Here is a 15,673-nt window from a genome sequence, read left to right as displayed (position 1 = left end):
CCATGACCCTAGTGAGGATTAAGGTGTAGAGATGATGGATGGATATGTAACATTGCGTCATCGCCAAAAATAAAACTTCAAAACGCTCTGGGAGTATTTCTTACGACCTGTGTGTGTTTTCTTGAGCGCTGATGGAGGCTGTTTCAGCGTGGCGAGAATTCAATTTGCACTTGTCAGTCACTGACATCTGCCTCGTCTACAGAAGGCCTCTTCTGGTGAAGAGGCGACTCTGAGAAAATGAGACGATCACACGAGTGCAGCGTTTGAGATGTGCTCTCCCACTGGGAACCGGAGAGCACGGCGTTCACACAGAAACACCTGGACCCAGCCGTGGTTCTGATAAAAAAGAAAATCCAGCTCACCTCTTCACTCGTGTTGTCATCATCCACAGTGGCTCTGAAGGGACCACTTACCCGCTGAGTGATCTGAATCCTACGTGCACCAGCTGTGATTAAAGATCATTCGTATGAGCAGGCGTCCTCTGCGTGCAGCTATGCTAATATGCACCTGTTCAGACGGCGATAGGAGGGATGTGCGGGCTGCTCAGGTGCACGCTTCCATTCAGGCACACACGAGGAAACTTGAAGCTTTTGTGGCGACGTGCTGAAGGCTGATGAAAGGTTCTCGCTGGAAACTGAGCTTCTCCATGTCTCCATTTAAAAACGAGCAACAATAGAGCCCCGTGCTGCTCCATGCATCTTATTTAAATGTCAATATCCATCCCAGAGAGAGACGCTATCTGAGCACCACTAAGAGAGAGAAACCTCCTCGTCCTCCTCGTCGGTCGATCGCCACCGTCGTCTAATTACACCCACTTTAATTACAGCATTGTGGGAGATGCTATCGGTTATGATGATGGCGAGGCTGATGATTAATGCCCGGACTGGCAGTTAGATCTGATTAAAGCGCCGCCACGTGTTACGAGCCGGGGCGCTCTGGACGTAAGAGGATGGACGAGCTGACGGAGGGGAGGGAAGGTGGAGGAGCCGCGAGGCGATTACAGCAGCTCCTCATCGAAACACCGACGTTAAATATTTAAGAGGATATTTGTGGTGGTTGAACTGGCGGTTTTATGGCTGTTTAAGGGCTCCTCAGGTTTTTTATGCTGCACTCTGAAAGATGAAGCTTTGGCTCAACGACGAAAACAAAAAAACGTTTTCATTTTGTCTTTTTGAGACTTAACTAAGTTCTGTTCAACCAACTAACTGCACCGAGTCGGGAGAATTAGCTTTAGTTTAATTAGCACTTTTTGGTAAGAATTAGAAGAACTAACACAAGTTTTTTAGCTCCAAATAGTTTGTCAACATAATTTAAAGTTAATTATGAAATATTATGCACTTAATCTTTGTGAACAAAGAGTTTAAAATGATGTAATTCTAGTTTCTTCAGTAGCTTTGGGCTTTTTGTTGGTGTTGTTAACGGACAAAATGACTAAACGAGGCTGCACAGGCATTTTCAGTCCATATTTATTAATGCACTAAAACCATGAATGAAGCAGCAGTATAATATTATTGAAGGAGTACATTAAGGCATGAAATATTGCAGCTAATGAAATAAAATGTGCAGTAGGTAATGTGTGATGTTACGTGTGGTAAAGATTCAGCGGGCTGGGAGTCAAACCGGTGACTCACCACTCAGGGCTTTGGTGCCCACGTAGCTTTGACCGCTTGGATCCACTCAGGTGTCGCATATAATCCTCAACAAACCTGGAACCTGCTGTACCAGAGCAGACTCTAACACTCTGGATCTGGGCTCTTGGGTCTACAGGTGGATCCATGAAGAGAAAATCATGATTATTGGACTTCATGTTTTACAAAAGGTCCCAGAACTTGTCGGATGTTGCCTTAACGCCACGAGGAAGGATGTTCCAGAAGCTGTTAGGTGGTTCAGCAAACACTCTGGAGAAGCCTTGACATCTTCTCTCCTGTTTCTACAAAAGGTCAAACATCTCCAGACGCTTATTCAGCTCAGTTTAATGTGTTCCTCATCATGATTCAGAGCATCAGAGGAGGTTTTTCAACAATACAAAGCTTCCACTCTCCCCGTGCTTCAGTATTACTTTTATTCAGATTTAAAACCAGAGGAGCTGCTTCTTAGTGGAAACTCACAGCATTCGGAGCTGCCAGGTGACGTTCAGCTCCTCTCGCTGTTCCGCCTCATCGAGCGCCAAACGTCCAGAGAGCCAAATGCAGGAGTTTGGATCCCAGCGTTTACCGACGCAGCGTTTAAGCTGCGATGTGTAAATAAGTCTTGTGGGCCCGACGCGCTTGTTCATGCGAAGGATCTGTGAAGGCTTCGGGCGTCCCACTTCGGTTTTTCTGTTCCGCCAAAGTGCCCAGAAGTGCCGCCGGGAGCCCCTCGTGCACCTTTAAGGAAGCATTTCTACTGGATTTACGGCAGCCTTTTATTCACAAACTACCTTCAGTGGATGATCGGCAGCGGAGCAAAAAAAAAAAAGTCATTTTAGGGGAAGGTGGATGTTTTAAATCAACAGAAACAGGTGGAGGTTTAGTCTGTTTCTGGTGTTTTCTGTCACTCTGTGGTGGTGATGCAGCTGGACGGTGTTTTCTTTTCTTTTTTGTTGCGTTCAACACATTTGCGAGACCTCATGACTTTATTTTGCAGGAAGACTCTGCAGGACGTCGTCCTAATGGGTCTCCGTAAACGAAACGCTTTGATTAATGAGAGCCTCATATTTCACCCAGTGGAGATATGTTAATGCCGAAGTTCTGATAAACGATAGAAAGAGTTCATGTTGAATTCGGCTGTTTGTCAAGAACAAGATTTAAGTTTATACGAGAGCTCGACGTGTGAGTCACGAGTTGTTCTGTCGGTAGAACACGTTGGATGGAGCTGAATAAATGACACTCGGTAAAGTTTAAGAGGGTTTTCAAGAGAGTTGCTGAGTGCAGTCGTGGAAATTAACTCGTTTACTCAAGTGCACTTATGTATAATCATGAGGTTTATTTTTGCTCTCCACTCGAGTATTTTCATTTTACTACTTTACATTCAAGATAAGAAACGTCATTCTTTGTCCTCCGCCACATTTATTCGACGGCTACGGTTGGTTTTTAAAATATAGATTTTACACATTTGATCATATTTCGACGCAGTTCAAGATTAAACCAGCGTTTTTTGGTTCCTGAACTCTTCAGAAGATCAGCGTGTAGTCAGACTGCAGATCCCTGAGCTCACTAAACACTGATCTTTATCTCTAAACCTGGTTTTACTGCAATAACCGTTCACGTGATGCAACGTGTCACCAAAAGCTGGAAAACAGAAAAATGTTCCAGATTTCTTTTTCTGTCCTGTTAATCATGTTCAGAGCCCTCAGATTAATCTGCTGTCCCTGTAAATAAATACATATATGAGGTAGTTATTCTGGTAGATGAATCGTAGCTTGAGTTCCTTGAAGACGTTCCACCTCTCATCCAAGAGGCTTCATCAGCTCTGACTGACTAGTTGGGAGTTCCACATACTGATATCCTGAAGGAGACATTAACACCTGAGTTTCTGTTTCAATTGGGGGTTTGTTGCTCCTCCCCCTCGTTATGTGGGTCGTTAGTGCTCCCCCTGCCACAGTGGGGTTCGTTAGGGTCTTTGTGACTAGGTGTGGAGGTGGTTTCATCTTCCTGGGGAGAGATCTTAGGACTGAACTGTAAACAGGTGGGAGGTGATGCCAGGCAGGACCTTACATCTGACTGTAGGTTCCGTCCATCTGAGCAGAACGGCCCGTCTGGCCCAGAGGGAAGTGACGGACAACATGCGACGGACCTCCTTCATTTATCTTAAAGAAGCAGAAAACAGTGCACGAGGACATGAACAGCTGCTCCAGCTGGAGTCGACCTCCAACTTATCAGTCGGATCAAAGACGTTGTTCTGTAATAATTAGTCAGTGAAATGGGATCAGAAGGATATCGTGTTCTGTTCTGACCCGGAGGGCCTCGGCACAGTCAGCGTCTTGTCCGACCGGACGGCTGCAGCTCGCTGTTAGTCAGCAAGTCTCTGCTGTTTGCGTTCAGATATCAGGACTTTGTGCCAAAAGGGGGAAAAACCACAAGCGTGCAGAGTCGAGCTGCTTCCTGCGCTGCTCACAGGTCGGCCCGATGAATGGCCTGGTGCTGGTTGAATACTGAACGATCAATTTAGCGCCGAGGAGCAAATGAAGAGGTTCAGATGTGACACCAGCCCTCAGGACGGCGCTCAGAGAAGAGACGGTCGGCGAGTCGGGTCATCGTTTGGCATCAAATGAGATCAGTGACACTCGGCAGGCTGTCTTCGCTGCAGCCTGAGGCCCGATTACAGCAGCTTAACTTCACCAGGATGAACCATGGCTCTGTGTCGTACAGTAGCTTCACTATGCAACGCTTTAGCTTCATGCTATGAACATTTTCAGGATCTTAACGTCGATAGAAGCAGGTGAACATGTCATGCTTTTTCAGTGTGCGTTGCTTTTTACAGCCTCATCCTGCATGTGTGATCTGTTTTCTAACAACTCACTGGAGGAAACATAGAAAACTGCATTTTTGTGCCCTTCCTTCCTTCCTTCCTTCCTTCCTTCCTTCCTTCTTCTCCTTCCTTCATTCCTTCCTTCCTCCCCCTCCCTCCCTCCTTCCTTCCTGCCTTCCTTCCTTCCTTCCTTCTTCTCCTTCCTCCCTCCCTCCTTCCCTCCTTCCCTCCTTCCCTTCTTCCTTCCTCCCTTCCTTTCTTTTTAACTTCAAGTGCTATATTAAACTTTAGCACATTTCATGACCCAACATGTAGGTCTCATTCAGCTTCCACAGACGTCTCTATGTCTCCACAAACAAACTTCTGTGTGTCCTTGTGGCTGAAAACAGCAGAAACAATCCTGTCTGCCAACAGTATTCACTATTTATTTACTGTCTGTGACGTATTCTGCCTAAAACTCCTGAAGGACCTGATCTCTGTGTCTTTAAAAATGACAGTAATTCAACGTTTGTGCTTTTAGCCTTTGACCCCGTGTTGTGGAAACCCTCCTAAAAGCCATTTAGACGATAAACTGACTCTAAAACACGACAGTTTATTAAATATATCGTAAAACCTTCCTACGATATGTCTCAGATTTTAAAATAATCTTGTTCCTCTGGCTGCTCCGGATGAATCCTGGGCGATAGTTTAGAAGTGAGGTCACAGCTCAGTGATAAAAGCTGGACGGTGGCCGTTATGTTCATGCGGATGGGTTTCTTGTAATATAACTGACCTCAGTGTGAACTCGTCTAAGTGTTTATTCTTTTATTAATTCACGTCCCTTCTGTGTGTCTTCGCAGCGTCCGACGCCAAGGAGCAGCAGTTCTGGATCAGCCAGCTCCAGGCTTGTGCCCGACGTCACTCGGACAGCAGTGCCAAGGTAACGACCGGCAAACACTCACTAACAGAGCCATAAACATGTCCGAGCTCCCGGTTGCTGCTCAGGAAGACGAGTGAACGGAAAGAGCTGACGTTACCCGGAGGACCCTGTCCCCCGCCGTCTCTGTTTATAAATGGGACGGTTTTCCATTTCTACAAACTGGAGAGCAGTTAGTCTCTGAATCGAGTCCGTCACCAGGTGGAAGCCCTCCTGTGCAGCTCAGGAGTGTCTAGAGGAAGTCCTGCCCTCCTTCCTCCACTTCTGTCAGCCTGCTTTGCTCTTAGTGAGCGTAAAGGTGACGGATTCCTTCTCTGCCGTTTTTCATTTTAAGTGGCATGAACTCCCCCGAGAGCTTTAAAGCGGTGGTGGGATTTCTTCTCTCTTATTATTGGAGGAACATCATTTTCTGACTTTTTTTTTCTCCTCCTGTCGTTCTCGTCTTCCTGAGCAGATAAAATTTTTTAGTGAAGTCTTGCAGCAGCTTTACCTCCTCACTCACATTAAGTCTTTACTCGGTGACGATTTACCGCCAAACAGGACGATTATTTTGCACAGATTAATTATTGCTGGCAGCTCTGTGGTTAGCACCGTCACCTCGCAGCTAGAAGGTCGCCAGTTGGTGTCCCGGTGAGGACACCCGGGATCTTTCTGCGTGGAGTCTCCATGTTCTCCCCGTGCAGCGTGGGTTCTCTCCAAGTTCTCCGGCTTCCTCCCACAGTCCAGAAACATGCTGAGGTTAATTGGTGATTGTAAATTGTCCGTAGGTGTGAATGTGAGTGTGCTTGGTTGTCTGTCTCTAAGTGTAGCCCTGTGATAGACTGGTTACCTGTCCAGGTGAACCTGCCTTCACCCTGAGTCAGCTGGGATAGACTCCAGCCCTCCACTAGTGAGGATTAAGGTGTAGAGATGATGGATGGATGGATCTTTTCATCCACTTGCTCCACAGCTAAGTGATGCTAACTGGAAACCTCGCAGCAGGATTAGCTTGCTAATGCGTTTAGAGTGCAGACTAATGATGTTCTCCAGTGAAAATCACGTTTTTAAAGCTGGTTAATGTGTCAATATGCTGTTTTTATATACGCTGGAAGACATATAATGAGTGAAATGAGCGCTGCAGTGAACTGATGACAGTCTCAGAAACACAGATTCAGACTTTCAGGGTTTCATATGGAACAAACCTCAAGTCCTGTAAACCTGCAACGTGGGACTTTTTATTTCATTATTCATCCAGTTGGGACATGTACGACTGAAGTATTTAATATTACAATGAGCGTAGAGTACACTTTACAGACACTTTACAGTGTTTCAGCTGAGTTGTGGGTGAGCTGGTGTGCTCGAGCTGCAGCGAGTGGGGAGGGACACATGGAGAAACAAACTCAATAGATCTGAACATTTTAGAGGAAAAAACGGCGTAAAGTTGAAACACTTTACAGCAGATAAAAAAAATCATAGTATGTAAGTTTTGAAATTAATTTTTAGCAGTTTAATCGATGACTGGAGATGGACTTTATAAAAATAAAGGCCTCTGTTGCTCTGCTACCTCGGTACAGTTAGAATATCAGATGGCGTTAAACAAGCGCCGCATGTGGACTGCTGCTGCTGCTTCTGGTGGTGATATTGGTGTTATTATTTGTTTATGTTTACTATTTGTGCTGCTGCTTTCCCACCAATGCTGCTGCTCTGACACTTTTTATTTAAAAGATGTTTTTTCTTTATGCTTATTTATTAGTTTTTCTAACGTCTGTCTTATGAACATTTTTCACCCTGTGGAAAGTTGGATGATATTTCATTATACATGACAACAAAGATTAATTAATTAATTAATTAATTAATTAATTCATTCATTCATTCATTCATTCATTCATTCATTCATTCATTCATTCATCCGTTAAACGGAACATGAGATATCTGACTTGATCTAAATTCTGTTCAGAGGATAATTTTGTGCCAAGGATAAAACGGTTCACTGATTTATAAATTTCTCTTTTTTTATCCATTTATTTATTTAAATTGTGTTAATTGATATATTTATACATGAATTAAAACAGCTTAATGTTAACGGGTGTTCAGTTTTATTTGTTGTTTAGCTTCTAAACTCTGATGCTAAAGTGACGGTTTACGTAGAAGTCGATTAATCTGTGCCACATACCGGGTATGTCCGGGCAGACAAGTCTTTCAGTCAGTAAATGTACTAACTTAAACTTTTCTTAGGTTTTTTTTAACCTCATTTAAATCCCTTAATCTTTGGGAAGGACTTAGAAATAGAAATGCAAAATCTGTCTTTTTTTCTTTTTTTTTTGTCACCAGTAATTTCTTTCAGGCTTTTTTTATTTTGCATCTTACTTTTATTGTTTTCTCGTTTCAAAGAAAATAATGTTTTTTTTCAATTACATAAGTTATTAGTGAACTAGGCCTTTTTATTGTCGACCAGTCTGTCGATTATTTAACTCATTCCTCGTTAAGTCTATAAAAAGTCAGAAAATGTTTTAAAATGCTGATCAGTGTTTCCTGAAGCCCAAGATGACGTCCTCGGATGTCCTGCAAAGATGTTGAGTCATAGAGGATGAAAGAAATCGGGAAAAGATTCTCGTTTACAAACCTGGAATCAGAGAGTTTTGACCTTTTTTTTCATCAAATAATAACTAATAATTAAATAGCTGATAATTAATAAGGTGCAGAGTTACCTGTAATAAAGAGTTTAGCTTTAATGTAATAATGAAAACATGAAGCCTGAGTTCACACAGCGGCTGATGTTCTACTGACTCTTCGTTAATAGATTCACTAATTACCGGGTGTTCTGGGGATCGAACTTTCATTCTGACGAAACAAGTTGAAAACATGGAAGTAAAAACACTGGGTCAGCTCAGTGGGAGGACTTTAGTCTCAGTGCAGCATATGTATCATCAGCATCATCTTTCATGTGTTATTCAGAGCTTCCTTTCATTTTCCGACTCTCCTCCGCTTCCTCTCCACGAACGCTTATCGGACCGAACAAATCTGCAGCCGCGGACCTTAATAAATGTCAGCCCAATAAATGCCACGTCTCCGCAGACAGCAGCGTCCAAACAAACTCTGTGCCTCTGACTTTCTGACTAAGCAGCAGCCCGCTCGATAAAGGAACAATTAATGAATCAAAAATTAACACAACAAGAGAGAGAAACAAACCAGGAAGCAGCAGAACTGAGGATGGATGCATTCAAAAAGGCAGAAACATGATAAATTCAAGACTGAGTCTCATTGCAGAGCTCAGCTTGCTCGTCATGTGAAACTCGTCTTGCTCGTCTAATACAGGAATATTTCTGGCTCCTCCACTGACATGAGACTCAGCGATTTAGGGAAACACGGCCTTGGTTTGAGGATGCATGTCGAGCTAAGCGATCCTCCTACCTGACAGATTGAGTGCAGCTGAACCACCTTCCTGGTCTTTTTTTAAATATGGGTTTCATGGATTAATATTTGGATTTTTTTTGTTGGGTTCAGCGTGGGCTTGGAGGGGATTAGTGTGTGTGTGAGCGACTGTATCTCTGTGGGGTGTATCCTCGTTCCCCTGATCCAGCACAGGATGAGGCTCGTTATAGAGCTGCTGCTGCTGCTGCTGGAGCTGCCGGCAGCGGCGACGGCGTGGAAATCAGCAGAGCGTGAGCAGGAGGAATAATCCAAACTTTATTATTATTTCTTTAGCAAACTTTCCGTATTAAAGTTGAGGTTGCAGCTGAGAAGGTGTTGCTGCTCATCATGGGTTCTGGAGTTGGTTTGGTGACCGGCGTCTAATGAAGCAGAGCGTTTTACTTAATTAGAAACATCTGTACAGTCCAGTGCACGTCAGTGCAGCTGTTCTGCTGGAATTCTTTTTGCTTTGTGAAGCTTGTAAAGTTTTCATCAGAGAGGTGTTGATATAACTGCCCCCCTAACGGGATCTGTAATGGATTCAATAGGAGTTAACAAATACGTATGTGTGTGTGTGTAAATCCAGATACAAACACTGAGAGATGTGATGCACAGGAAGTCCAACACATTTACCCAACCAGTCATATTAGAGTTAACAGGGTACAATCACAGTAGGAAAAGCTTTTCATGTGGTAGTACTTGTATCGACAGTCCATCCATCCATCATCTCTACACCTTAATCCTCACTAGGGTCATGGGGGGCTGGAGTCTATCCCAGCTGACTCAGGGTGAAGGCAGGTTTACCTGGACAGGTAACCAGTCTATCACAGGGCTACACTTAGAGACAGACAACCAAGCACACTCACATTCACACCTACGGACAATTTAGAATCACCAATTAACCTCAACATGTTTCTGGACTGTGGGAGGAAGCCAGAGAACCCGGAGAGAACCCACGCTGCACGGGGAGAACATGGAGACTCCACGCAGAAAAATCCCGGGTGTCGCGAACCGGTGACCTTCTTGCTGCGAGGCTACGGTGCTAACCACTGAGCCACCATGCAGCCTGCACCTTTTTTCACTCTTTCAAAATGTTTTTTTCAAACCGATTCTTCACCACACCTGTCTGAGCTGCTGCACTGCTGTAACTGATGGAGACTAGAGGCTTCTCCGTGCACAAGAAGCCAGCCGGCTTCTACTGTGTCCTGCATGTGAGGCGTTGAGGAAGCATCTAGTATCTACCAATAAGCAGCAAGGGAGCAGTTTTGGGTACAGTTGTGGTTTGCATCCAGCAGATGCACTGAATTCATGTGGAGAATGAAACTCCCTGTGTGTGGTACAACTGTCTGTCTGACTGCAGGGAGTGTGAAGCTGAGCCTGTATTTACAGCCTGTAACATATCATTACTTTGCGTTGTTTTCCTGAAAACACCTCTGATGGTAACTTGCAGGAGTTTGCTGTGATTCGTGCGAGTCCTCCCTGCTGATCTGAGCAGTTTCACTTCACATCGTTTCACCTTCATCAGACCATTCAGTTGTCTCTAAGTGACTTAATGCTTCAGTTTTCCTCCTTCAGCTGATGTGTGTTTGCTTTCAGGTGAGGAAGCTGAAGGGCTCGGACGAACACCTGAGCGTGGAGCGAGCCGGAGGAGGCCAGGAGGTGTTGGTGAGTCCACCAACACAGCTTCACCTTTACCTGCAGGGTCTCTCCAGTCAACTAAAATGCTCTTTTTAATCAATTAAACGCTGCGTCCTCATTATGCCACCTCACTCGTTCAACACGTGGCTCTTAAACACTTGCACAGCTGGAGCGAGGGGGGGGAGGTCCAATTAGTCTGCTCAGCCATGATGAGAGGAGCAATCAGAAAGAAGGGAGACAACTGGATAAGCAAAGAAAAGTGGAGGTGGGAAGCTGCCTCCCTCCTGTCCCGCCGTTTTGTTCCTGTTTGGCGGCTGCTGGGTTTTTCCAGCTGTCATTACTGGATCCGCCGCTGAGGTCTAATCCGTCCCCGAGCCGGGCCGTCTGCCTCTCGGATCGCTATCGCAGCTCCTCCTGATGAGGCCTCGGCTGCATCTCCGATAACACGGCTCTGTGGCAGGAAAGGTGCAGGCGGATTATTGATGACAAAAAAAAAGGGGCAGGGGTTCATTTTTCTTCTGAGTCTTTATAAGAAACTGAATGAAAGTCCTGACACGTGTTGTATTGGTGACGGATTCAGGTAGATAAGAGGAACAATGATGAGATATATTTGGATGCTTTTCTTCTCCTCGGTGCCTCAGGACGGCTGCAGAGGAAATACTAGAAACTTCTGTAAATGTTGTGCAAAGCTGTGTTGCTCAAGTAGTAGATCCACACTTTGTTCACACACTGAACCATCGTAATCTTCAAAGTTGCACCAGTTTAGTAGCTGCTGAGCTCAGAGCACGTCCCTCCACATATCCTCACAGCACACAAATGTTGTGAGTTTGAGCCGAAATTCCACAAAATCAGCAAAACGCATTTATGCAAGTTTACCCTCGTTGTTGTTACATGAGCAGTCGAATCTGTAGACACCATAAAAATACGACATTTGTGTTTGTTTCAAGTATTAGTTTGAATAACAATGACGTCATCGCTTAACACAAATTTTTTATGTAGCTCGAGTGGACGTTTATGTTCAAAAAGTTCAACAGGGCTTTATTTGTCATTTCAGCCACATCCAGCTGAAATGAGACAGCGTTTCCCAGATCCAGAGCTAAAGTGGTAGCGCAAAGAACGCAGTGCAGAAAAAGAAAAGACAAAATAAAGTAAAATAAAATAAGGTAAAATAAAATAAAGTAAAATAATATAAAATAAAATAAAATAGAATGAAATCAAATTGAATAAAATAAATTAAAACAAAATAGAACAAAATAAAATAAGATAAAATAAAATAAAGTAGAATAAAAAAGATAAAGTAAAATAAAATAAAATAAAAAAGATAAATTAAATTAAATTAAATTAAATTAAATTAAATTAAATTAAATTAAATTAAATTAAATTAAATTAAATTGAAATATGGGAACAGGTCGTGCAACCAAGACAATACAACACCGCTCAGTTTTATCATGTTTGAGGTGTGTCAGAAAAGTTTCAGGACTGGTGTCACAAAAGATATATTTCAAATCCAAATTAATCCATCCAGCTCAAACTGAAGGAATAAATGAAAAGCAAACTCAGATTAGGATGCAGGTAACCGGCCTCCAGCCTGCTCAGGAACAGAGGTTGGAGAGGGTTGGCACCTGAGCTGCAGCTCTCTTGCAGGCTTTGGCCACATCTTCTCTTGGTGGAGCCAACAGAGACCCTCTTAGAAAAACAAGCTGAAATATGAGTCTTACAAATACAGAGGCCGTCACACTTCTTACCAACCGGGCCCTGTGATCGGATCAAACAACCTGAAACAGCCACTAGAACCTTAAAGAGAGATTTTGCAGTTTGATTTTTTCATTCGGCCTTTGTTCAAACCACGAGTACGATGAGGAACGTAGGCCTTATTTATAATGTACAATAGACGCAGGAAGCTTGTGCAACAATAACAATATTTCAGGGCAAAGTAATTAAAATGATAAAAAGCAACAATTGGAGAGTTTAAAATAAGATGAAATGAAAAACCTGAATTGCCCTGAGGATAAAATTAAATCCCCTTTGTTGGTGTTTCCTCTTCTGTCCTGCTTTCTTGATCATTTGATGGAGCTGAGAAGCACAGCAGCGTAGCAGCATAACCACGCTGACGGTGTGAGAAAGCAGTGCTCAATAAAGCGATAACTCTTTAATGAACGAGCAGACGCTGAAGTCCCTCTCTATAGATCCCACCAGGTCCCGTAGGAGAGGCTGACCTTGCTCGTTGCACCGCCACCGATCTGTCACCGGTCGCAGCTGGTGGACTCAGCGAGCCGCTTTCCTTTCTCCAGCCGCCACAGCTGAGCCCCACAGGTCTACTGGTCACACCGGTTGCTTTTCTGTCGGTTAAACTAAAATAGGTGCCTCATCCGTCTGCACAGCCTGAGAGAGCACCGTCACATAGAATCTCTGTTAGAGGACTGAGCATGGAAAGATGGAACGATGACAATACAACGGCCTTCACTGAGCTGAACCGCACCAGAATAAAACTGCTTGAATAGCCAGCGAGGACACTTCATACCAGTTTCACCTCCATCTGCGCCTTGTCCCCGTACATGCACAGAAACCGTTCGTCCAGTTCTGACCCGTGTTCTGCTGTTGCATCAACCTGCCAATGAAAGGCCCGTTATCTTTACAGAGCCGACAGAGTTACAGCATTTAGCAGATATTTCCGACGTACCTTCAGCTACACGTCTAAGACCAGGCATCCAAGCTTAAAATCATCATATTTCATCAAAATACTTTATTCTGCATTTCTCATTTAAAACTTTGACAAAAATAAACCACTCTGAAAAGAATTCTGGTTTCTCCGGCGTAGCTGTGGTGCTGTCAGTGACTCAGCTACAACCGACAGTCACATGACAAACATTCCCGCCAAACTGGACTGAACTGCTGGCCGTGTGTTCGCAGAGCAGAGAGGAGACACGACGGCAAAAAAGCCCAAATATTATGGGATTAAACGCCAAGCAGTGAAAGCTCATTCAGTGGATCTGGGGTTGGCTTTCTCTAAAGGAGAGGACGAGGATAAAGAGTGGCATGGAACTAGCCTGAGATGTAAGGGTTGGCGGTTAGCATAGTTAGCTGGGCTTTTTCCATTACAGCAAATGTGATGCTGTGTTAATAGCTTTTGGCGGCTTTGAGCAAAGTCTACATATTGTGTTTGTAGACAGTAACTAACAATCTGAACACCAAAACCTGCTGGGATTCTGTCCTGCACCATTTATCAGAGCCAGAAACTGTAAAATCTAAGAGAATGGTTGGATTTTCTACTTTTGTCCTTGAACTACTCATCTGTGACGAGATGTTCTGTCGGCAAACTTGTGCAAAGTGCGGAAACAGATTAAAATGTAAACCATAGAATATGTCCAGCGTGTAGAGTTGATGTTTAACGGTGTTGGTTACATCTGTTGGAAAAATGTTGGACGTGTTGATCCAGGTTTTTACAATTTTTGTGAAATAAAAATTCAAACAAGTTACCGTAATGTCCGGACTATAAGCGGCTACTTTTTTCACACGCTTTGAATGCTGCAGCTTAAACAATGATGCGGCTAATTTATGGATTTTTACGAATTTGCCTCGAGACCAAAGTGACGCTGAGAGCGACGACAGAGAGACTGAGGAAGTGACGAAGTGATTCTGAGGCTGTTCAGCTCCTGAAGACACTGAAGAAGACGGCTTTAGTGGTTTTAGTGCAGGAGGAAGATGAAGATAGCGATCAGTGACTTTTCCTGGTAGGCTGCTGGAGTTTTATTTCCTTAACCAGCCTTGTTACAGGAACTGTTCAGAAAAAAGCATCTACGGTACGTATTTAATTTAAAGTTAAGACATCTCTCTGTGTAAATATCTCATGTTCCAACGTGGACACCTGCAGCTTAGAGACCAGTGCAGCCTGTATATGTACACACCTGGTTTTCTTTTAAAGTTAGTGGGTGGGGCTTATACTCAGGTGCCTCAATATTCTGGTAGTTGTTTTAAGAAGTCTCGAGGTTCTTTGTGTTTAGACGTTCGAAGCCAGATCTAGAACCCGAAACAGCCAAATTAAACTTGGCTATCATGTACACCTGCACGTTTCAGACAAGTGCCGCCGTCCTCCTGAGAACGTGGCTGGTTCTCGTGTCCACCCTTCTGCAGCTCCATGGCGAGCTCTGCTGCAGGTGGAGGAAGCGGCGAGGCGGGAAGCACAGCTACACTTCATCAAGCTGATTAGCGGCCTGATAAATTAGCTGGTAAGCGTGCGCTCGACGTTTTATCGTGAGGCTCAGACTGCACGCGCTGTCAAAGCGTGGACGCTGTTCTCCACCGGGTTGAAGACAGAAACACTATTTATGTGGCGTGCAGTATCTGCTGTTGCTAAGGTGGAAATAGCACGCTGAGATGAGGCTGAAAAGCAGCAAATCTGCTTAAAATAATTGAATTTCAGTGAACAGTGAGGCACGCTGTGGTCTAGAGGTTTTCTCTGTAATACAGAAACTATTCTCTAACCCTACAACGGTTATTAGTGAATAGCTAATTGCATGTAATTAGTGTTGTTTGCTGTAGTGCAGAAAATAGCAGGTCAGCAGCTGACCGTTGTGCTGTTTCCCCATGCTGCCTCACACAGGGCCGCCCACGGTGACGACACATCACCTGTGAAGTGGCAGGAGGGTGGACTCTTTTACCCTGAGTGCAGTCTGACAGGCAGCGAAAAATAGCCTTAAATTACTGAAGCTGTAGAGCCCAAAATGTAAATTTTCAGCATCTTCCAGAGCCGTGGGAACAGCTGTTTATTCCAGATTGACCTCTGAAGCCCAAGTTTCTGTTTGTTTTCTTATTTATTGTTAATATACATAGCATTTATATGCTGGTTATGGAGGTCGTACATGTGGGCTCAGCATTTATTTTAGGTGGATGTTGTATTATGATGATTGGAGATGAGGTTACAGGGATGTTTGGCAGCTTTCATGATGAGCACCTTGGCTGAAGATGTATAAACTGTTCTTGGTCTTGTTTTTTCTTTTTTTTGGTTTATTTGTTCTTTTGTTTATTAGTTTGTTTGTTTGTTGACACTGTAAAGACGGGGCAGGACTAGATCAGCTTTTGCTTCTCAAACTAGATAAAAGTTGACATATGTGTGCATTATGTTTATATCAGGTCTTTGCTGGGGTTTTTTTCCCTCTTTTGTTGAGTATTGTAGTTGAATTCTCAATAATGCTGATGTATTATATATATGTATCGCTTATTCTGTATTTTTTTTTAACATATACAGCGCCCTCCATAATTATTGGCACCACTGGTTAAGAT

General features: G+C 43.8%; 1 protein-coding gene across 1 annotated transcript in view; it reads left to right on the top strand.

Moving 5' to 3' along the window:
• LOC103356601 (oxysterol-binding protein-related protein 10) overlaps positions 1-15,673 on the top strand; it is a 101,852-nt gene that overhangs the window by 18,721 nt on the left and 67,458 nt on the right. The window contains exons 3-4 of the mRNA XM_008280822.1: positions 5,289-5,368; positions 10,352-10,420. Of these exons, the coding sequence (XP_008279044.1) occupies positions 5,289-5,368; positions 10,352-10,420 (149 nt within the window). The remainder of the gene's footprint in view (positions 1-5,288; positions 5,369-10,351; positions 10,421-15,673) is intronic.

This window comes from Stegastes partitus, unplaced genomic scaffold, assembly GCF_000690725.1.
Source record: "Stegastes partitus isolate 25-593 unplaced genomic scaffold, Stegastes_partitus-1.0.2 Scaffold6, whole genome shotgun sequence".
NCBI lineage: Eukaryota > Metazoa > Chordata > Actinopteri > Pomacentridae > Stegastes > Stegastes partitus.
Note: the sequence above shows the minus strand (reverse complement) of the source record. Positions and strands in the feature narration are given on the sequence as shown.